This window comes from Microplitis mediator, chromosome 11 (genome assembly GCF_029852145.1).
Source record: "Microplitis mediator isolate UGA2020A chromosome 11, iyMicMedi2.1, whole genome shotgun sequence".
NCBI classification, from domain to species: Eukaryota; Metazoa; Arthropoda; class Insecta; order Hymenoptera; family Braconidae; genus Microplitis; species Microplitis mediator.
This window is the reverse complement of record NC_079979.1, coordinates 17,232,055-17,254,557: the sequence shown is the minus strand read 5'-3', so window position 1 is coordinate 17,254,557 and position 22,503 is coordinate 17,232,055. Positions and strand designations below refer to the sequence as shown.

Sequence of the window (22,503 nt, the reverse complement as noted above, 5' to 3'; positions counted from 1 at the left end):
TTCTAATCTGTAAAAAATTATGAGTGTGAATGTAGCAGACATCAGACAAATTTAAAATTATTAATAAATAGACTAAATAATTAATGAAATTAAATTAAAAAAAATTGCGCATAAAAAATTAAGAAGTGCATTTTTTACGAAAATTTTTTTAAAAATTATTTACTCTATTTATTTATAATTTTAAATTTTACTGATGTCTGCTTCATTGACACTCATAAAAAATTGAGCTTTGTGGATTGATTTCAAAATCTAAATGCCGCTTTAATCATCAAAATCGAATCATTCGTTCGAGAGACATCAATGACATTTAGAGATATCATGTATACACTCACACGTTTGTAAAATTGGGGCGTGTGAGTTCCGGCTGTCGATTGCTGAGCAGAAGTGGGGGTACAAGAATTCTTAGAATTGAATTCCCCCACCCCTGTAAGCGGGTTCATAACCTGACTGACTAAAGCAAGTTGACGTCAATTCACGTAAGTATACCCAACTTTTTTAGAATCAACTCTGTCAAATTTTTCCGGTGGTTTTCGTCACTTGCAGTCAAAGTATCTATCTGAGGTAGCAGAAAATTTATTATAACTATCCAACATAATTCAAATATCTCAACAGCCATTTTGTCTGCTAGTTAAGGCTGGGCCGCACCTAACGAAATTTCGAATTTAAAAATTCTAATTATTAATTAAATAATTATCATAACAGCAATTTTCTTAGCTTCCGAATAAAAGCAGAAAACGAACTTCCTGGGAAGATTTTCATCATCTGAGTCCCATAAATATTCAAAAAGTAATTAGAATTCTTAAGGGTCGGCAGTACTAAATGAATTTTCGAATTTTACTTTTCTAATTACGTTTTGAATAATTACGTCACTCGAATGATGAAAACTTTCTGAAAAAGTTTGTCTTTCACATTTTTTCGGAAGCTATAAAAATTTCTGTAATAACAATTGATTAATAAATTAAAAGAAAAGTAAAATTCAAAAATTCGTTTAATACGGCCCAGCCTTAAGGGGTAACGGTAACCGATTTTCAATTCAATTTAATTTACGGACAAACATTAGAAACCTAAAATAGAGAGTCTTTAGCGTTTTTTAAAGCCTTAACAAAGAGCTAGAAATTTCGTATTTTCATAAATTCTAATTCGTCTCCGAGAAAAATTGTTTTAAAATTCTCATTTACTCTACGAGTGCAACAAAGACAGTCCCGTTTATTTTTCTGAGTGTGAGAAAGAGGTCCGGTACCGTATCCCCTTTAAAGCCGAGCCTTAACATGAGCTTGGAAATTAAGTTTGCCCAAAATCTACGCCCAGTATTGACAGCAAAAGTTAAAGAGCAGGATTTGCGATCAACTTACTGTTGATTTGAATAAACTATGACTAAAACTACACAACAAAAGTTGACATATATTTGTTGTCAAATCTAAAGTAAACTTGGCTGAGCCAGTGTTCATTTAGCAAAAGTCCTTAATATTCTGACGTCAACTTTTTGCAGTTCACTTGACGTTAAATTCTGACAATATTTCTGTCATTTTACAGTCAGAATGAGTATCAGTTTCTTCAGCTCCGTAGTCAAACAAATTGAATTCAGTTTTCTTAACAGATGTCAGTCAAATTTTACGGCAAATATTCTAACGTTAACTTCTGTTCAGTTTTCCGTGCTCTATGAATGCAACATACTGTGCAAGTTGACAGAAAGTTGGTAACAAAACTCGCTCCTCAACTTTTGCTGACAATTTTTGCAGAGGTATCCGTTTGCTATTAGCATCAGATATTGGAGGGGAGTGATAAAAAATAAATAACTTATCTATTCTTCTTAGTATTGTATAACAATCATACTTATTTCAAATACGTATAGTGGGAGACAAATTCCTTGGTGACTATACATACTAAATAAATAAATAACTAGTCACTTATGAAGTAATTTTGGTATTTTTATTGCCCAAGTGTTCAATTTATCAAATGATATGTTAATTTATGCTTGACAATACGCATTAATAAATTTTTGTGTAAAATTTTCTCCATTTAAGTATCTACAGATTGTCAACTTTACAGAATGTACAGTAAATAATAAACAAAACTCTTTTAAAATCTGTTATCATTTTTCGTTAATTTTATTAAAAAATATATTTTACGTTGCAGATGTGAAAATTATTAATCGATTATCCTAAAGAATTTACTACCTTATATGGAAGAAATTAATTACTTTTAATACTTCATTTCTTATTACGAATAAGTTACATTTTTATTCTAATGTTTATTTAAAAATTTGCGCAAACTAATACACGTAAGTAAAATTAAAGATCTAAACCAAGTAAAAGATTTTATTACAGCTGAATATAAAAATGTAATTTTGTATTTTGTTTTAGAAAAAATTTGAGTTGAATATTTTTTATAATGACAGTATCTCAATAAATATATATACCAGTTGATTGTATTTGTAAGAGTGAATTTTAAAATTCACAAAGTAAATAAAAAAATTCTATGGCCGCTTTGAAGTCGTATAATAATGAGGAAGATATAAATTTGGAATCTGAATCGGAAGCTAGTAGCATTTATCAATGCGGGTCAGTTTTTTCAACAATACCTGATAGACATGGATTTTTAGGAGGTTCGCAATATAGCCCTGAAAGGTAAAAACAAGAAAATTAACAATTTTTTTTAAGGCCATTCTCAAATAGTGCCCCTACTTTTTAAAAATATTCAATGACTTTAAATTGTGACTGTATTAAAATTTTGATAATTAATTTAAAAAAAGGGTTCCATGACAACTGATCCCCGACAAGTTATCACACGATAATTGATCCCACAGACAACTGATCCCACTGACAAATTCGTAAAATAATTAATTGCTATGACATAAATAATTAAAATTCACTGCTGTAAATATAAAAAGTTAAATTATGTAAATTAGTTGTTGATAAAAATCAATTGACGATCAATTGTTGATGGGATCAATTTATAGGAATCACTTGTGGTATAAAATTGTTGGGATCAGTTGACGGCACACCAAAAAAAAGTTTAAGCATTAATTGAAAACAGGGCTACGCAGTTACAATTTCGTCGAGACATAGATTTTTAAAAAAATTATTTACAGTTGATATCAATTAGGAGTTACACAAAGTTTGGAACATAAATTTCAGTAAAATCTTCACGTCAATAATAATTAGAAATGTCAAATTTTTTAGGCTATAATTTATTTTATAAATTTCGTTCAACTCCTAATTGATATCAACTGTAAATAATTTTTTTTAACATCTATGCCTCGGCGAAGTTGTAACTGCGTAGCCCTGTTTTCAATTAATGCTTCAATTTTTTTTAAATTAATTAATAAAATTTTAATACTGTTATGACAGTTCAAGGTCATTGAATATTTAAAAAAGTGGGGGGCTCTGTCGGAGAATGCCTTTAATCGTTGCCACAATATACTATTTATTTTCAGGAAACAAGCAATACCATCTGTGATAATTTTAAGAAGAGAAAAAAAATGGATTTTCATGTTAAACAATTGGAATTCCTTTATGAAACATAACTATCGTAAAGTTAGAGAAAGATGTAGGAAAGGTATACCCCCGTCTGTAAGACTCAGAGCCTGGTTAAATTTATGTGGTGGTCAGTCGTTGATGAACGACAATCCCCGTTTGTATGATGAGTTGATAAAACGAACTGGAGATCCGAAGTATCTGGAAGATATAAAAAAAGATCTCCATCGTCAATTTCCACACCATGAAATGTTTGTGGATAATGCTCCGGGACAACAAGAATTGTTTCAAGTCCTGAAAGCGTATTCTATTCTGAACAGTAAAGTAGGATATTGTCAAGCACAAGCACCAATTGCAGCATTTCTTCTGATGCATATGCCTGCAGTTCAAGCTTTTTGGTGTCTTGTTGCTGTGTGTGATAAATATTTAGTTGGATATTATAATCAAGGAATGGAAACGCTTCAACGTGACGGTGACATTCTATTCGCTCTGTTAAAACGAGTGTCTCCCGTTGCTTATAAACATTTAGTAAATATTCATTTAATTAATACCCTTTTCTAATAATAATTTATACTCTATTCTATTCTATTATTTATTTTGTTTCAGAAAAAACAAAAAATGGAACCAATTTTATATATGACAGAATGGTTCTTGTGTGTCTATACAAGAACATTACCTTGGGAAAGTATTCTACGTATTTGGGACATGTTTTTGTGTGAAGGTGTAAAAGTTATTTTCAAAGTAGGATTAGTTTTATTAAAAGGATGTCTAGGTCGTACATCTTCAACTAAATGCTGCCCAACAATGTATGAAACTTTGCAAGTCTTGAGAAATCCTCCACAAGAAATTATGGAAGAAGAAAATTTAGTTTATCATGTAATTATTTTTTAATTCTTTGACACATAAATTTTATAAATTATATATTTATTTAATGAAAAATTTATTCCAGATTTTGAGACTGAATTTAAGTGAAGACGATTTCGAATACGAACATCAACGACAAAGTCTTAAAAGAAAAATAAAAGATCAAACGACACATATTTCCAATGAAACTGACTGAAAAATGGACATCTATTTAGTGTTTAAACCATAACTCAAAATTTTTTATTAATGCTAACCACCGGTCTGCCATTATTTCAATCAAAGCCGTAATTTCTTTATTCTAAATATGCAGGATCCATTTTTTTTTTATTTAAACTCAATAAAAAAGACATAATTTAAGTGTAATTATAACTTAATTAATGTTTTATACTGTTATTATTGAAAAGATATTTATTGAGCGATTCGAACATATCTAGAGTCATCTTTGATTAGCTAATGATAGTTTATTCTTATAGTAGTGGACAAAAAATTTCCTTGCTGATTTTCCTTGAGAAAAAAAGTTAATCGATGATAATTGCCGGTGTCTATCATTTTGTTATGTGTTGAAAAAAAATTATTACAGTCTAGTCGCGTTATGAACCCGCCTACAGGGGTATAATGGAATATAATTCTAAGAATCCCTGTACCTCCGCTCAGTAGTCGACCGCCGTCACTCAAACTTCCCCTACTTTACGAGCGTGTGAGTCTGACATGATTTTCATAGTCAGAGGGAAATGTCTTCAATAGAAAAATAATTCGACGGACTCATAACGCGACTCGACTGTATATATTTTTCAATGATTTATGAAAGTTTAAGAAAGTATTGTTTCGGTGAGGCTTAGGCTAAGCACGCACTGAAACCCTGATTTTTATTTTATAGAAATTTAAAAAAATTAGTTATCAAGTTTTGTCGGCCGTCTGGCCAGAGACAGTTAGAAAGTTTATTCTTTATAGATATTTTATTTCAGTAAAAGTAATATATTAAATTGCAATAAACTAATATTAGTTTATAATTGTTAAAAATATATCAAATTTTAATACTAAGACAGCTGCACTTGCGCTCGTCTCGAGTCCTAGTAATCATCTAATTAACATTATATAAGTGCCTTTTTATAGTATTTATATTCATAAATAAAACATAATAAAATACTAATATTTATTAACGTCAAATAGGAATTATATATTTTTAACTTCCCGCTAAGAAAATCGAGTGAGTTTTGAAAATTACTTCTCGTTTATTATGTAAATAAATTACAAGTTCGACTTGATACTCTAGTATTCACTTGCGTTTTTCTTCTGCTCTGAATTCAGCACCATAAGAATATTTAAGGTTTTCTGGTGGAAATTTTTCGGACTTTTCTCTGAAAAACTGAGTTTTTAGAACAGAGTTTTTCAGAGAAAATTACGATAAATTTCCACTAGGGTTGACACACACATACGAATACAGACATCTCTCCAAAAATAGACAAAGTAGTTTTCTTAGGACTTGAAAGAGTTTCAAAAATCGGAACGAAACCAATGACTTCTTTTATTTTTTAGAAATTTATAATTTTTATAGCGGAAAGTTAAAAAATCTATTTCTTTATATACTCAATAAATAAAACTGTTTAATATATCTAATATCACTTTAATGATTTTTCCACAAATTAAAATTTAAAACAAAAAAAAAACTTTTTGTAAAAAGATATACTTTTTACATATTGTTTGAAAACAATATCAGGTGAAACATATCAGTTTTTTTTAGATACATCTGAATTTGCACAATATTACAACCAATATTTCACAAATTATTATATATTTTTATAACAGTTGTAAAATTTTTTTTACTAGTAATTAAAATTTTATTCCTTCAATATCAATTTTTTTTAAACTCATAAATTTATAATAAATTAGAAGTACTGTACAGTAGATATAATAGTGATAATAAAGTTTTATAACATTGTATTATTAAATATATACATTTAAAATTTATAACACGTCTAGTACTTGTTAATGTTTACGATTTTGTTTACGTGATCGCGATGGTTTGTTAGTTGTAGAGGCCTCAGGTATAATAATTGTACCGCCTGCTATATTATCTCTGTCTGTTGAACTTTCAATTTTTTTTTGTGCTTCAAAAAAGAACATCAAATCCCTTATTTGTTCTTTCATATCTTTAATTTCACTTTCTTTAGTACCCTTATACTCTGTCAGTTCATCCTGCAACTGTTTATGTTTAGATTGCCATGAAAATTGATTTTGTTCAAGCGCATGTCGCAATGCTTTTTCTTCTGTTAACTCTGCTTGAGCTTGACTCAATTTTGTACTAGAATTTTGGATTTTTTTTTCTAAACTTTGTTTCTCGCGTGTAAGAACGCCGACTTTTTCTTTTATTTGAGTATTTTCAGTTGAAATTTGATTAAACTTTTCTTTTAACTCTGTAATTTCCAACAACGAACGTTGCTCGACTCGATTTAACCGATCCTCGAAATATTCACGTTGTTTTTCTAATTGCGAAGTAAGTAAATAAGTGAATTCTAATTGAACAGCGTCTACTTTTTCATCTACTGCAGCTCCCTCGCCTTTACTGGGCTCGTGACCTCCTTCGACCATCTTTCCATCTTTATCTTGAAGCAAACGATGAACAAAATTGTCTCCGACGTAGTCCCAAACCCGGTTATTACCCAACTGCATGGCGTAGCAGTGGTGAGTATCACGGTAATGTTCAAACGCATGGCCTTGATGATAACGCGAGCAACCAATATGACCGCAAATTAAACAAATCCACAGAGCATCGTTACTTGTACTTCCAGCTAAGAAAATTTATTGGGTTAAATTTATTTTATCTAGCAAAGATAAATTTTTAAGAATAAAAATAAATTAATTACCACACTCCATACAATGACTGTCTTCTAGCGGCTCCGGGGTTTGTGCGTATCGACATACAGGACAAGAAGTATCCCCCCATTTAACTAGGCAACTGGAATGAAATGTATGGTTACACAGTATCGTTAATATTCCATCGACGCTTTCATCCATGCGTTCCAAGCAAACTGGACATGATGGTAGTTCCGTATGCCCTGCCAGAGACATTCCGTTATCAGCTACTTCGACTCGGGAAACAAACACCATGTGACAGACAACATCCGGTTCAAGAGAGTTGTAAGGAGCACCATTATACGTTTCGTAAAATTGATTAGCAGCAGCCTAAAAAAAATTTATATTGATATTATAACATTTTTTACAATAATTCAAATTTTTGTGAGGTAAGTAGAGCTCAGACATGAGTTTAGGGAAAAATAATGTCTTGTTACTTTAAAAATTAAGCTCCCATTAAAATAAAAATAAAAATCGAATATTTCAAAGCTGAAGGGACCCGAGTAGCACACTTGCTTTTGAGACATCTATAAGATATCAGTTTTTAGGCTGCTTTTTGAGATATCGATAAGGCACCAATATGTTGACAAAACGATCAGAAATTTATGACACCGAAAAAATATCTACTGAAAAAACTTAACACAAGTGACGACAAAAAGTAAATTACAAATAGTGGTAAAGTAAGTCATCTAAATGACTTCCTAATTGAAATAAGACGGGAAAAACAACATAACTCGTCTCTGTCTCCGGAACCAACATTTGCATGTCGTATTTATACTAAAAAAGGTGACTGAGACAAAAAAAAATTTGTCTTATCCTTTTAAAAGATATCTTTAAGACATCTTAAAGTTGACTCTGCTACTTGGGGAATTTTCTCGATTCGAATTGAGTAATTTGAAAAAAATGATTCAGAAAGTTACGAATAACTAAAAAATTCTCGAATTATTCGATTCGAATATGATTCGCAACCCCTAGTAATGAAATAATCCAATGAATATTAAACATTGTGATTGATTTTTTCCCTTGTGTTGATAAATAAATTTATAAATATTACTTGCCGATGAACGCATTGTAATGAGAGCCATGTATTGATTTGGATTACTATCTTGTAAAATCCTAAAATGTTGTATATCCTGATGACAAGCAGCGGTAAAAGTTAACAAGTCATGACATGTCATCGTGGCTGGTACTGACAATATGCAAACTGTATGACTTCTGTCAACAGCATGGTGCATTTCTGTCAATTCACTATAAAGTAAATATAATATTTGTATAGTTAATTCTAGACTCATTCCGAGTCTTATTTAGTATTTAATTATTGTATAAAAATAAACAACAAAGATTTTTTAGTAAAACTTGTTAGCAGACAATTAGTAATTTTCGGTTTTTTTTTTCAACAAATAAATTACAAAAAAACCAAAACTAAAAATATGCACATGTACAAAATTTTAAAAACTACAGGTAAAAATTTTTCAAATATTTTTTTTTTTTATAATTTATCGTTTAAAAAAAAGTAAAAAAATTATTAGACGTCGGCTAACTGCAGCATCATATTTACTGCATTAAAATATTTAAATTTTAGTCAGTATTTTTACAAAAAAAATAAATATGAATTAAAAAATGGCCAAAAATGTAGATATATATATATATACATATATATTTATAAGTTAAAAGTAACATACTCTTCTTTATATAAATGTAAAATCCCTTGAGTAACTTCAACAAATCGATTTCCAGAGAAAAAATCTATTTGTTCAGTTGATGGACAATAATTTGACTGCGTCCCTTCTGCTGTCCCATTTGACGACACGACGTTAATCGGATATGGTAAATCTTCTGAATTAGATTTCGATATCGAATTAGATTTGTTAGATCTTATGGGTAACGAAGATAACAATGAAACAGAACCTTCTGAAACATTCGGATATGTTTCAATGGTAATATTCCGAGGTTCTCTTCGTCCCCGAATTTTTTTCGTGGCCATTTCACCTTTAATTAAAAATATTTCGATTAATTTGTTACAGAAAATGACAACATAGTTTTAGATACTTTTACATACAGGCAGCTTCTTCTAATTGAGTGTTTACGACTTCTATTCGAATTACGCAGAGAGACACCAAAGTCGGGGTAGACATCACAGATAATACCCAAAGTTTTGTATCATTTTATAGATTGGCTTCTATAAAATATGATTTATTATTATCTTTGAATTTTTCAATAACAAAAATAATTGAGATTGTGATTTAATTAGTTGTGTGTAACAAGTTTAATAATATCACTAAAATAATTTGAAGCACAAAGACCCTTACGAAGAAAAACACTAAATGAAAAGTATGTTATTGTGTAAAGGACTGCCCACAATAGCAAATAAGTCTGAATTTCTTGTTTATTTAGTCACTAGTGTTACCAATATGAAGACTGTATCAAAAAAGTTTGAAAAATCTCGAGTTGGTAATGTGTGAGTGTGAATGTAGCTGTCAGCTGTCAATTTTTAAATTTTTGAATAAAAAAATCAAATGGAAGTAGAATAAAAATTCAAAAATGCGTTAAATAATTACGCGCCTTTTTTTAAATTTCACTAATTTAATTAATTTATTTATTTATTCAAAATTTCTAAATTTTGTAACATCTGCTACATTCACACTCATCAGTAATTTGACATGAGTGTGAATGTAACTGACAGCTGTCAATTTTTTAAATTTTTGAATAAAAAAATCAAATGGAAGTAGAATAAAAATTCAAAAATGCGTTAAATAATTACGCGCCTTTTTTTAAATTTCACTAATTTATTTATTTATTCAAAATTTATAAATTTTGTAACATCTGCTACATTCACACTCATCAGTAATTTGACATGAGTGTGAATGTAACTGACAAGTGTCAATTTTTTAAATTTTACAATAAAAAAATCAAAAGGAAGCACAATAAAAATTTGAAAATGCGTATTCAGATAAAAGAAACATCAGTACGCGCATTTTTTTAAATTTCATTATTTTAAAATTTATATTTTATCTCATGTCTGCTACATTCACACTCATAATTTGACGTCAAATTGAAAGGAACTTTTGCTGAGCAGCCCTGACTATTAATTTTTAATTTTGAAAAATAGATTTTCTCTCTGTTTACGTCTATAAACTTCTTTGTTTTGAAGGCTAGATATAGAGCCACGACACTCGACATTTAAAAAGTTTTGTTAGTGAATAGTGAATGGAGTTATTTTTTTGTGCTCAAGCCATGTACAATACTAGGGTATAACTAAATAAAAACATTACGTGTTCTTACTGCATTTACTACTTTCTTATCTGCATGATTATGTTATTTATTAATATTTGTCTACATGCTGTACTAATATTTATAGAAAATAAAATTTCTACACCAGCATATCTCGAAACATATTTTCAATATAGTTGATATACAAACAGCTTGTACTGTAAAGTATATAATTTTTTACAAGTAAATATATTTGTGATAACGATAATTTAATCAAGTATTTTTTCTACAGCTGCATCTGTTAGCGTTAACTAGTGAATTAATTAATTCTGATAATTTGTATAAAAGTTAATTTAATTTTCAATGCCATTTACATAAAAATGAATCCAGAAATTATATTAAAAGTTTTAACTCTTAATTGCTGGTAAGTTTTTATAAATATATTTTTAAAATATAATTATTCCTGGAATTGGTATTTCGGAATTTTTTAGAATCAAAGTATTGAATTTACAATTCATTTTTTGTTTTTAAAATTTAAACAATGAAAGAAAAAATTATCGGAATTAGTTGGAGTTTAAAAAATAATTTATAGATCTTTATTCCACAGTAATCTTTGATGAGTGTGAATGTAGCAGACATCAGACAAATTTGAAATTATTAATAAATAGAGTGAATAATTGATGAAATAAAATTTTAAAAAAATGCGCATTTTAAAAATTTTTAAATTAATAAGTGCATTTTTTTACGATCCTGAAGTTAGCAGACTATTAAAAAATTTCGGATTTTTTTCCAATAGATCAATTATAAAAAAACTTATAGAAAATTAAACAAACTACAAGTGCAATTTTTTTAAATATTTTTTTTTTATAATTTATCGTTTTGAAAAGAACCAAAAAATTATTAGACGTCAGTTCACTTCAGGATTATTCTTTTTAAATCTTATTTTTTAAATTATTTTCTCTATTTATTTATAATTTTAAATTTGTCTGACGTCTGATACATTCACACTCATAATCTTTGCCCTAAAATTGTTTGTCGGTTTAAAATTTACTTACAACAATAAAAAGTTTTTAATATAAAATTTATATAAAAGACCTAGTACCCGATTACTCATATATTTGTATGTCTATATTTACTAAATATAGATTTACAAATTCATGAATCATGAGTACTCGGGTATTTGGTCTCTTGCCATACTTGTATTTTAAATTACCACACAATAAAATATTAATTGATTTAATTGTACAGGGGAATTCCATATGTGTCGAAAAATAGAAAGGAACGAATGCATGCTATTTCTGATCGACTGTCCTCAAGTGATTATGACGTCGTCTGCCTTCAAGAAGTCTGGTCGATCAAAGACTTTAATATGATAAAAAATAAAGTTAAAAAAAAACTGTTACACTCACATTACTTTTACAGGTATAAAGTAGTTCCTGTCCTATTGAAATAGACATTAATTATTTTAAAATAACAATAAGAAATTAATTACAGTGGTGTTCTGGGTTCAGGAATTTGCGTTTTTTCAAAGTTTCCCATTCAAGATGTTATTTTTCATAAATGGTCTTTAAATGGGTATGTTCATAAAGTACATCATGGAGATTGGTTCGGAGGAAAAGGAGTTGGACTTTGTAGACTGAAAGTTTATGATGCCAACGTTAATGTTTATGTAGCTCATGTAAGATATTACTATTTAAATTGTTATATAATTTAAAAATTTCTATTACTACTCAAGTAGCACACGTTTAAGGGCATTCTCAGACAATGCCCCTCCCCCCACTTTTTCAAAGTATTTTTTTCATTCTTTTGTATCAATAAAGACAGACAAATCGCGCACCTCGAGCTCGAAGCGAAGACATTTCTTTTATTAATGAATAATTTAAAATTACAAGTCAAATTATTGTCTTGAAATCAAATAATTATCAGCAATATTCTCTTTAAATTATAAAACTTAATCCTTTTACTTTAGTTACACGCCGAATATGATTCTGAGAATGATGAATATTCAGCACATCGAGTCCTTCAAGCTTTTGATACGGCACAGTTTATAAGAATGACTGAACAAGGTGCAGATGTTACTATTCTTGGTGGAGATCTTAACACGGGACCACAAGATTTAGCTTATAGAATTATAAGTGGTCTTCCTTCATTATCTGATACTTGCTCAAGCTGTTACAGTGATAAAGGAACTAGCGAATGTGCCAAAAATAGTTATACACCTCGTAAAGTTGCCAACCAATCACCTAAAGGAAAACGAATCGACCACATATTGTATTTAGGATCAAAAAAGTTTAAGGTAACGGAATAAAATCAATTGCCATATGCCATAATCCGTCTGATTCCCATACGGGTGAAGTAGAAAAATTTACATGAATATTTTATTTAACAGGTAGAAGTTATAAGTTGTCAGCAACCTTTTCCGGAAAGAATTCCCGAGAAAGATTTTAGTTATTCCGATCATGAAGCTGTTGCAGTAGAGTTCAAATTAACAAAAGGTATCGACACAAAAGCTACTGATTATTTAGTAAATTGTATATTTCTGTGAGTTATTAATAAATGTTTATTTTTTTTCAGGAGAATTCGAAGTAATTAATAATGATGTGAGACCCACATTAAAAGAAGCCTTGCACGTATGTCAAAAATCCTTGAGGGATGTAAAAAAGCAACGTTTATGGTATTCAATGATGAGTGTTTTACTTGTGATACCTATTATTTATTCAATAAGTCTCGACATTACGTTTCAGTCATTAGGAGTCCTTATCGGATTAAACATTTTACGTCTTTTTATTACTGCACTAATTTGTTACTCCTTGTTCATGAGCTCCATTTGGAATTGCGTCGAACAAAACGCTCTGAAAGCCGGATGTTTAGAAATGGAAACCCACTTAAATTATATAAATAGCAAATTTAGTTAATGTTATATTATATTATATATAATAGTAAATTACACACCTAGGGCAGTAAAGGCTTCGCCTCGGCCAACAATTACATGTGATCTGAGGCTTTCTTATTTACTGCCCAAAGAATGTGTACTATTTTTCTCCTCGACGGAGGCGGAAAGCGGCAACTTCGTTTTGCACAGCGGGACGGAAGTTGACGCTTTCCGCCCGGAGACGAGAAGAATCAATCGAATGTTGAGTAGTTAAATTTTTGTTGTTTGGTTAATTGAGTATAGTACAATTTTTTTTAACTTTTATCTATTTATTAATAATTGCAATTTAAATTATAATACTTGCAAATTTGCAGGATAGCCGATTATTTAAAAATAATAATTTTACTCAATCGCAATAATTTCAACTGTTGGTATATATTTCTATGCTACATATTTAAATCATATCAATAATTTGTTAACTTATATATAATAAATAATAATTAAAAACTTAAAGATTTCCATATATAAAATATTGATTATATTATTTGGACTATATAACAATTGAAAATAATAAATTTAATAGTATAAATTAAACAGAAAATGGCATCGATAATAAATTCATTAAGTAATTACTAATTACATAATTGTCGGAATAAGATGCGTATACCATAGATAAATTCAATATAAAAATATAATGAATATCATTATTAGCAAAATAAAATATATGAAATAAAATAGAGTATATGTATATATAACTTGAAATAATTTTAATAAAATTATTAAAAATTATGTTGTAATGAATATTTAAATAATTATCTACAAAGTAAATATATTCTTTGGGTAAACTTGATCCCACTTAAATATACTCGTATACTTTAATATGATTGTAATGAAATATCAAATATTTTTGATCGAATATATACATTCGTTAATAATTACAAAAGTAGACAAAGAACATAAGTCAAAAATATTACAGAAATAATCTTCTAAATGTATAAAAATATCTATACATCAACTGTTATTTTTGGTACGTTTGCTCTCAGGGTAATTGTTCAACATAATTTTTTGGTACTAATCCAGTTTTCCCATTTAATGTCCCCTCCAGCCACCCGGGCTCGAGCGATGGTCTCACTAGATCAAAACCAATAGTTAAATATTTAATTAAACCAAATTAAAATTATTGTTTTTTATGATACACTTGAACTCCATTAGCTCGGATTCCATTATCTCGGAATTTCCCCTCAATCTTGATCCCCACTACGAGCTACGCTGTCTCCCACCCGATACTATACTTTTATATGTCTCTGTCTATTAGGGTGAGCCAAAAAAACCAACCTATCGAATTTAAGTCTTAAAAAGGACCTATATATCGAAAAAAAATTCTCCCATTAGGAAAAATTTTTAGCTCAATTTCAAAAGGTGTCGGTAGCCATTTCAAATTTCCCATTAAAATAACATGCAAAAAAATTTTTTTTGATTAAAAATATTATAACTTTTGAACCGTGTGAGATAAAAATTCGGCTCTAGAATATTCTTGAATGGCATTAAATTTCTTTAAAAAAAGTCCCGGGAGTCGAATTTGTAAACTCGATATTTCGTCTACTAACAGGCCATCAAAGTATAGAGTAAACAAAATCATACAAATTTAAGGCTTTGATATTAAAAATATCAATACTACGAGAAAATTTGTTCTACATGTAGTACAATAAAATCACCAACAATATCCACGTTGTAACAAATAATATTTTGTTATCGATCACAATAAAAGAAAAGTATTTGGAAAATCCAAATAAAGCCTTAAATTTGTATGATTCTGTTTACTCTAGACTTTGATAGCCTGTTAGTATACGAAATATCAAGTTTACAAATTCGACTCTCAGGACTTTCTTTTAAGAAATTATGTATATTATATTATTAATTAATGCCTTACAAGAATATTCTAGAGCCGAATTTTTATCTCACACGGTTCAAAAGTTATAATATTTTTAATCAAAAAAAATTTTTTTGCATGTTATTTAAATGGGAAATTTCAAATGGCTACCGACACCTTTTAAATTTGAGCTAAAAATTTTGCCCAATGGGAGAATTCTTTTCTCGGTATATAGGTCCTTTTTAAGACGTAAATTCGATAGGTTGGTTTTTTTGGCTCACCCTACTGTCTATATCTATCATTCATGTAGATGTAAGAGCGTATGTGTGTAGTTTCCTTTTAAGGAAGAAGGGGCATCCATTAACTCGGAAATTCCAATAAATTTCCGCTCCTCCGTAAACTAATCGTCCGAGTTAATGGAGTTCGACTGTAATTCAATCGATTGTAATAAATAATCGTAACAGTTACCATTTGTTATTATTTGATTAGGTTCGAATGATAGCTCTCCATCATTTTCGGCCATACAAGCGTATAGAGTACGAACTCTCCAAATTCCTGATGTTTGTCCTGGGCTTGATTGTCCACTTGCAGGAGAAGTATTCGAACTAGAATTAAAATGAAAGTGATTATCAATTACACATTTAGTTAATTAATTAAATTTTTTTAATACTGAAAAATTAATTTGTTTCGACTAGAAAAACAGGTATTGAAAAATTTATCTTCACATACAGAAACCGGGCAGATTATGCGCCTTATCAAAGGGATAACTTACAAAGATATCGCAGAACTATTACGTTGTGAATATCCAGACGGATAATGCATCCCCATCACTGGACCTCGTTTATGTTTCAATGGTAAATCTGTCATCAGAAGGTGAGAATCTGAAGCGACTGATTCGTTTGAACTGCTGGTGTTCCCACTCCCAACTAAAAAACAGTTGTATTCTTTATTACGTTTTCTAAAACTAAATAATTTAGCATCGATATTTTGAAGGGTTGAAACCTTTATCAGTTGAATAATACATAAAATTAGCATTCACTAATTTTGGACGACTAATTCGAGTATCCGAAAATGAAGGTAAATGTTGTACTCCATATTTAATTTCATCAAAATCATTATAATCATCGACAGATACTGGTTTCGTTACAATTGATAAAGGCTTTTCGTAGAATGATTTACTGTGCTATAAAGAAATATTAAACAATATAATAATCAATACAATCATTTATACTTAATTTTAGTCAATTAAGTCATTACACGAGAAGTAACCATTTTTTTTTTGTGATAATTTTAGAAAAATTAATCATTACTTTCCTAAACCGATTCAGCAATTCGTGTATCAATGTCTTACTAATCGATATAAAAAGTTTCTATAATTTTAGTTGCTTTATTTTTTTTTCTAAGTTTATGTCAATGCAAAGAAATCGCGGGGATTCCCTCACTGTGCAACTACTCGTAAATAAAATTTAATGTGCAACGTTGCCATATTTATAAAAAACGTTCTCAGCTGATCGAATCAGTGAAAAAATATGGAGCCTAGTCGTGTAAATACTAAATAAATTTCATAGAAAATATTTATTTTTAAAAAATGTAAAAACAAAATTTATAATCTGATCTGAATTAATGAAACTTCGACATCGACGTGGCAACATTGCACTTAAATTAACATGGCGGCGATTTCCTTACCATGTGACTAACGATACGCGATGAACGAAAGGTTAAAAAACAGTTTTTGATTTAAAAATTAACCGGGAAACAAATTATTATAATATAATACTTTTCTATATCTATATTCGTTAAATAAAATAAATAATTCTAAGACTTACGTTTGAATGTAATACTGGATTAACAGTATGCATATTGTATTTATTTAATGCACTACCATTTCCCGATGCACCTTGAGTTTCTTCAAGATTACGTTTTTCGACAGAAATAGTCGTTAATTTTTGTAATGAATGTGATGGTTGTGTTAATTCATGTGGCGGTCCAGCGGATATTCTTTCGTAATTTTCAATTAATATTTCTACGACTATATTATAAAATTTAATATCCATTATTGACGCAACAGTCTCTTCTTCAGGACGCAATAAAGTTGGTCCGAAGCATACGGCTAAATTTCCAACGGTCATTAAATTTTTATCACATTTGTTTGCAATACTAAAATTATATAAATTAGGAAAAATTAAAATACAATTAATCAAAAATTTATCTAGATAAGTTGTAAGAAGTAATTACTTGCAAAGATGCTTAATTAATAACATCAAAATATTAAAATTGGCTTTCGGTAATCGATAAACAAGAGTATGTATGTCGTGAATACGCGACTCTCTGGATTCTAATTCTGTAAATAATAAAAACTGTATTAATGATTGAATTATATATGTTAAATATATGAAAATATGTTATTAAACACTTACTAGCAGCAATTATAAAGCTGTTATAAAAACGGAATGTCATAATTGGTTCGGATAAAGTTCTGAGATAAGTCTTAAGTGCACTAGTGATTGTTTTACTTTCCCATTCAAATTTATCATCAAAATTAAGTTTGTCCAGTTTTCTTTTGTCTAGTCCCATAGATAATAATTTATTTACTTTTGAGGCTACACCTACGACTCTGTAAAGTCCTTGTTCTTCTAAACCTGAGAAAAATTTTAAAAATTTTGAGAAACTAGAAAAATATTTTTCTCACCTCCGGGCGGAAAGCGTCAACTTTCGTCCCGCTGTGCAAAACGAAGTTGCCGCTTTCCGCCTCCGTCGAGGAGAAAAATAGTATACACTCCTCGGGAAGTAAATAAGAAAGCCTCAGATCACATGTTTGTTGACCTCGGCTTCGCCTCGGCCAACAATTACATGTAATCTGAGACATTTCTTACTTTACTTCCCTAGGTGTGTAATATACTATTAACCCTTTGATTCATATTGTAACCTAATTTTTTTTCTAACCTCTATTTTCAAGAGCATTAATACATTTGGATACGAATAAAAAACCAGTTTCATCTAGAATAGTTTCATCAGATTTTGCAGGGGAGCATTGGAATGCATACGTCTGCAGGAAAAAGAATTGTCGTTTATAATAAAATTGTAATTATAAAAATAATGATGTAATCCCTGGAGGAAATTTTTCGGACTTTTCTCTGAGAAACTCTGAAAATGTCTTTAGAACTTTGAAAAAGTCTTTAGAACTGTAGGACTGAGTTTTTCAGAGAAAATTCCGAAAAATTTCCACCAGGGATAATTTTTATCTCATCTTACTGGTTCTTTTCCATCCATGGCGTCCATCCATAGTTTTCTGTCTTCCTCAGATAAAGCTTGAAATGTATAAATTATGCCAGGCCTACAATTTCATTAATATCTTTTAAGATTTTTCGATACTTGTATAAAACATTTAAAAGTTATTTTTCCAACTGTCACATAGCTGAGTTTCGTTTGAAAATATAATAGTAGAGATAATAAATACTCACTTATCTGATGCCGTAATATCAAAACAAAATCTTTTTTCAATAGTATCTGACATACGACGAACACAACTTGCTAATATCAAAGTTTCTTTATTACTCTATAAATAAAAAAATTTTGCAGGTGTAATATTTAAATAATTCATGTAATTAATCTTAATTATTTTGATAACTTACAAATTTTCCAGTTAATTGATTGTACGGTATCATAGTAAATTCTTTTGTGTTTTTTTGGTATGTACAATACTGTTTGGTCCAGCCTGCACCAAATGCTTCTGAAAATGGAAAAATTTAATTTAAATTTATTTATTTATTGATCTTAATATTAAAATTCTTGTAAAACAATATTGTTCAAGTTGACAACTTATTCTATTCATAAATATAAGAGCGATTGAACAGAGAAAGAAAGTTGACTGATCATCGCGGAAGGAAAGAATTTTATGTATTATATTTAAAACTTACTTTTTTCCATAAGGAATAAATAACCTTCCCTTGAATATAATTTACTTAAGCCAGTTTCAACTGCAGACTGTAGAAAATAATAAATTATATGATTTAGAAGAATACTTTTTATAATATTAATAATAATAGTAATAATAATTTGCTCATAAGAGAACACATCCAGCGCTTCACGTTTGAGGTGCGCAATAGGGCCGAACATTCCGTAAGTTTAACTAATAGTAAATGTTTACAAGTTGAAATAAAACAACAAATATTGAAATTTAGAGAATGATGATTACTGTGGTTGCACTATATAAAATAATTGAATCATCTATGATTATTTATATATATTGAGTTGTATTAAAGATTTTTTACAATTAGAGAATATCAAATTTATACTATCAGTTAAGAATTTTTCCTATAAAAACAGGATAAAAATAAATATACCTAAAGTTCTGAACGTTCGTGCAACGAAAAAAATATGTCGAGGCTTTCCCGTCAATTTAAATTTCCCGGTGAGTTTCACATACATATGAATCATAAGCCGTGTTCCGATATTGCACTGCGAGCACTGTTCAGTGCTCGTAATGCATGTCGGAGGTCACACCTTACAGTGGTTACAGTGTATATCGGAACATAGCCATAATTTATGGTGTTTGAATTATTATTATTATTATTAATGCTTATTAAAAGTAATATGAATTATGAAATGAATTTTATAAATTACCTTCTTCATGTCCTTCATTTTGTTCATAAGCGATTCAGTTTTATCTCGAGTGGCTAGGAAATTTTCTCGAGTCTTGTAAAAAATAAAAAAAAACACACACTCACACAAAATAATCTAAGTTATAAAGTTAATTGACATGCAGTTATTTCATTTTGTCAGTAGACTAATTATTATTATCATGTAAGAAAACAATATTAGTTTTTCGAGCAAAAATAAAATAGCATGTGTCATATAAATTCTGTTGATTTTATTAATAAATTATTGCTAATAATATACCTTCTGTATTTTCAATTGTAATTCGGTCATGTAAGGTTTGAAATCCTTTGCAACTTCATGGCCTTGATGATAAAAAGTTAACCATCCAAACATGAAACCTAGAAGCTGAAAAATATAAAGAACCATTAAAATATGAAATAGATATTGAACGATTAAATTAATTTATGATGGAATACAACAGGCCTATGTCGTTTTGCACAAAAATATAATAAATATATATTGTCTAAAATTGACATATAGTTTTTACCGTTTCTACGAATTCAAACTTTTTTCTTTCCTGAACTTCTTGCAATAAGAAAACGTATTCCAAGCTAGCTTGACAAAAGTGTCTTTCAGCCATATCAAGTGTTGCGTCTGCCTGAAAAACAGCAAAGGCTATTTATTATGTATGAATTTTTTTGTTTCAATTATTATGATTTGACGATGGATAAAAAAATTCATTTTCAAGCATCGGTCAATTACCTCTTGGAGAACATTGTCTTGTTTTTTCGTCGAAAGACTCAAGTAACGTTCCTGACTTTGACAAAATTTAACCGTTTGTTTTTCGAACTTTTTCTTTCCTTCCTGAGACATATTCATATTTAAATTAAACCAATAGAATAGCAAAATATGTCAAAAAAAATGTTATGTACCTTCACTCCACCAATGTGTTCTTTCCTAAAATTTTCTAATGGTAGTATTATTTGATCATAAGCTCGTTCAAGCTAAAAATAATATATTTTTGTTTTTCTATTATTACGTCACTGCTGATGTCAAGATTCAATGGAAAATAATAAAAAGAAAAGAAAATGTGAAACCGTCAGTTTAGAAAAAATTAAGCACTCCCTCCGCTTTCGCGCTCAAAGCGTGCAATCAAAGTGTACAAAGAATATATATATTAAAATTAATTGAAACTTACCATACGATCCCTTTCATCCTCAATTGAAGCAATGAGCTTACCAAATTCCTTTAGGCTTTGAGAGATATGTAATTCATCTTCGGTTTGTGTTTCTCCAATGCATTCAAAACTAAAATTTTGCAGGGTTTTTGAAAATGCTCTCTGGGCTCTTGATAAATCTTTTGAAATATACAGAATGTATTTGTTTTTATCTTACAGTAATTTAGCATTGTAATAGAAGAAAAAAAATTGCTGCTGAAATCAATTTGCCTGCAGTCAATAAATTACTAAGACGATATTCATTCACGGAGAGGAATTTACGGTAACAATTACAATATATTATGGGAACGGTTCCCATATCGTATGGTAACAGGTTTTTTTGAAATATCGAGTATAGGAATGGCACCCATACGAATTACGGTAACCATTTTTATCTATATGAGCTTCATTTCTATACGATATCGTAATCACGAAAAAAACAAATTTCGTCCTGATAACAAAAGACGGGATAACAAAAGATTTTGTTATAATTACAAACATGATTAGCTTATGGTAACAAATCAATTTGTTATAGTAACAAACGAATTTGTGTCGTAATTAAGAAGTCGATTTGTTATGAGAACACATGATGTTTATTATAATAATATCGTCGTATTTTAAAGCCGACATTTGCTACCGTAAGTAATCTTAGCTTATGATTACAAAAATTTTTGTTAATGCTACAAATTCATTCTGTTACTTTAACAAATCAGTTTTTTTATTGGAACAAAACAGTTTTGTTACATTTACAAACCATTCCTTGGCCCAACAAAGAATTTGCAAGCATTACAAAAACATTGTTATCCCAACGAATGCTTCGTTATCCTTATATTAAGGCAGAATTTTGTTACCGTAAGTTATCTTATCTTGTGGTCACAAAAAATTTTTTTCCGTGATAGATCCTAAAGAATTATGGTAATCATTCCTATACTACTATGGCAATCGTTACATACTACTATGATAACTGTTATCATATATTGTGGTAAACGTTACCGTATGTAATGGTAATAATTCCCCTAGAAAACCGTTCGGTCTGCGCTACATAGATAACATGTAATTCTAAACTACTCTTCTAATGATTATTGTTAATTATAATTATCACTCAATTAACTCAATACATTTAATCATACTCATAATCTGTTAGGATTGAGCACAGTTCCCACTCCACATCAAGAATCAACTACAAGAGCTATATGTACTACACGGAGAAATTTTTGTTGTTTGAAATACTATGGTGTCATAGTAATGCCGGACCACGTTGGCAATCTGACGGAAATTTAAGTAAACGCATGCAAAAATTACTATGACCATAGTAAAATGTATAGCAGTTACAGTATGTTACAACCATTAGAAGTTTTACTATGCCCGATATTTATAAATCAGGACGTTTATAGAGATTATGTAAATTCATTTCCTTCAAAATCATACATAAGGAAAGTGATCGCTATCTCAGAGCAATGTTAACAGCATTTGTTTAAAATAAAATACTTTTTATCTCTTATTAAACAGTCTGCAATAAAAAATGATGTTTTTTTTTCATGTC

General features: G+C 29.3%; 4 protein-coding genes across 12 annotated transcripts in view; 2 read left to right on the top strand and 2 right to left on the bottom strand.

Annotated features, from left to right (window-relative positions):
* The first annotated feature begins 2,143 nt into the window (after positions 1-2,143).
* Positions 2,144-6,008, top strand: LOC130677210 (TBC1 domain family member whacked-like). Its single transcript, XM_057483882.1, has 5 exons — positions 2,144-2,281; positions 2,364-2,627; positions 3,437-4,004; positions 4,083-4,352; positions 4,426-6,008. Exons 2-5 carry the CDS (start codon positions 2,479-2,481, stop codon positions 4,534-4,536), a joined length of 1,098 nt encoding a protein of 365 aa, XP_057339865.1. The 5' UTR covers positions 2,144-2,281; positions 2,364-2,478; the 3' UTR covers positions 4,537-6,008.
* Positions 6,009-6,055: 47 nt separating this feature from the next.
* On the bottom strand, positions 6,056-9,555 carry LOC130677197 (BRCA1-associated protein). The gene is made up of 5 exons (XM_057483857.1): positions 9,253-9,555; positions 8,876-9,182; positions 8,252-8,441; positions 7,205-7,523; positions 6,056-7,129 (listed from the first exon to the last, which is right to left on the bottom strand). The coding sequence occupies exons 1-5, from the start codon at positions 9,326-9,328 to the stop codon at positions 6,327-6,329; spliced, it is 1,695 nt and encodes a 564-aa protein (XP_057339840.1). The 5' UTR covers positions 9,329-9,555; the 3' UTR covers positions 6,056-6,326.
* A 560-nt stretch (positions 9,556-10,115) lies between these two features.
* On the top strand, positions 10,116-15,750 carry LOC130677208 (putative neutral sphingomyelinase). 6 transcript variants are annotated; one of them, XM_057483877.1, is made up of 7 exons: positions 10,116-10,442; positions 10,696-10,827; positions 11,652-11,825; positions 11,898-12,081; positions 12,373-12,699; positions 12,793-12,898; positions 12,978-15,750. In XM_057483877.1, exons 2-7 carry the CDS (start codon positions 10,784-10,786, stop codon positions 13,316-13,318), a joined length of 1,176 nt encoding a protein of 391 aa, XP_057339860.1. In that variant the 5' UTR covers positions 10,116-10,442; positions 10,696-10,783; the 3' UTR covers positions 13,319-15,750. The 6 variants fall into 6 exon arrangements, with proteins under 6 accessions (XP_057339860.1, XP_057339859.1, XP_057339858.1 ...); XM_057483876.1 differs by having other exon boundaries at positions 10,116-10,618; XM_057483875.1 differs by having other exon boundaries at positions 10,116-10,628.
* Positions 14,268-22,503, bottom strand: part of LOC130677192 (rho GTPase-activating protein 26-like) — a 23,178-nt gene continuing 14,942 nt past the window's right edge. For 3 of the 4 annotated variants that reach the window (XM_057483844.1, XM_057483841.1, XM_057483842.1), the window contains 18 exons: positions 20,943-21,100; positions 20,677-20,748; positions 20,507-20,608; positions 20,292-20,402; positions 20,045-20,149; positions 19,769-19,840; positions 19,063-19,129; positions 18,778-18,875; positions 18,607-18,701; positions 18,398-18,479; positions 18,089-18,191; positions 17,563-17,784; positions 17,381-17,486; positions 16,972-17,302; positions 16,148-16,328; positions 15,918-16,071; positions 15,614-15,750; positions 14,268-14,406 (listed from right to left, as the gene is read on the bottom strand). In XM_057483844.1, the coding sequence (XP_057339827.1) occupies positions 14,315-14,406; positions 15,614-15,750; positions 15,918-16,071; positions 16,148-16,328; positions 16,972-17,302; positions 17,381-17,486; positions 17,563-17,784; positions 18,089-18,191; positions 18,398-18,479; positions 18,607-18,701; positions 18,778-18,875; positions 19,063-19,129; positions 19,769-19,840; positions 20,045-20,149; positions 20,292-20,402; positions 20,507-20,608; positions 20,677-20,748; positions 20,943-21,100 (2,288 nt within the window). In that variant the 3' untranslated portion in view covers positions 14,268-14,314. The remainder of the gene's footprint in view (positions 14,407-15,613; positions 15,751-15,917; positions 16,072-16,147; positions 16,329-16,971; positions 17,303-17,380; positions 17,487-17,562; positions 17,785-18,088; positions 18,192-18,397; positions 18,480-18,606; positions 18,702-18,777; positions 18,876-19,062; positions 19,130-19,768; positions 19,841-20,044; positions 20,150-20,291; positions 20,403-20,506; positions 20,609-20,676; positions 20,749-20,942; positions 21,101-22,503) is intronic. The other variant, XM_057483843.1, reaches the window with a different exon arrangement.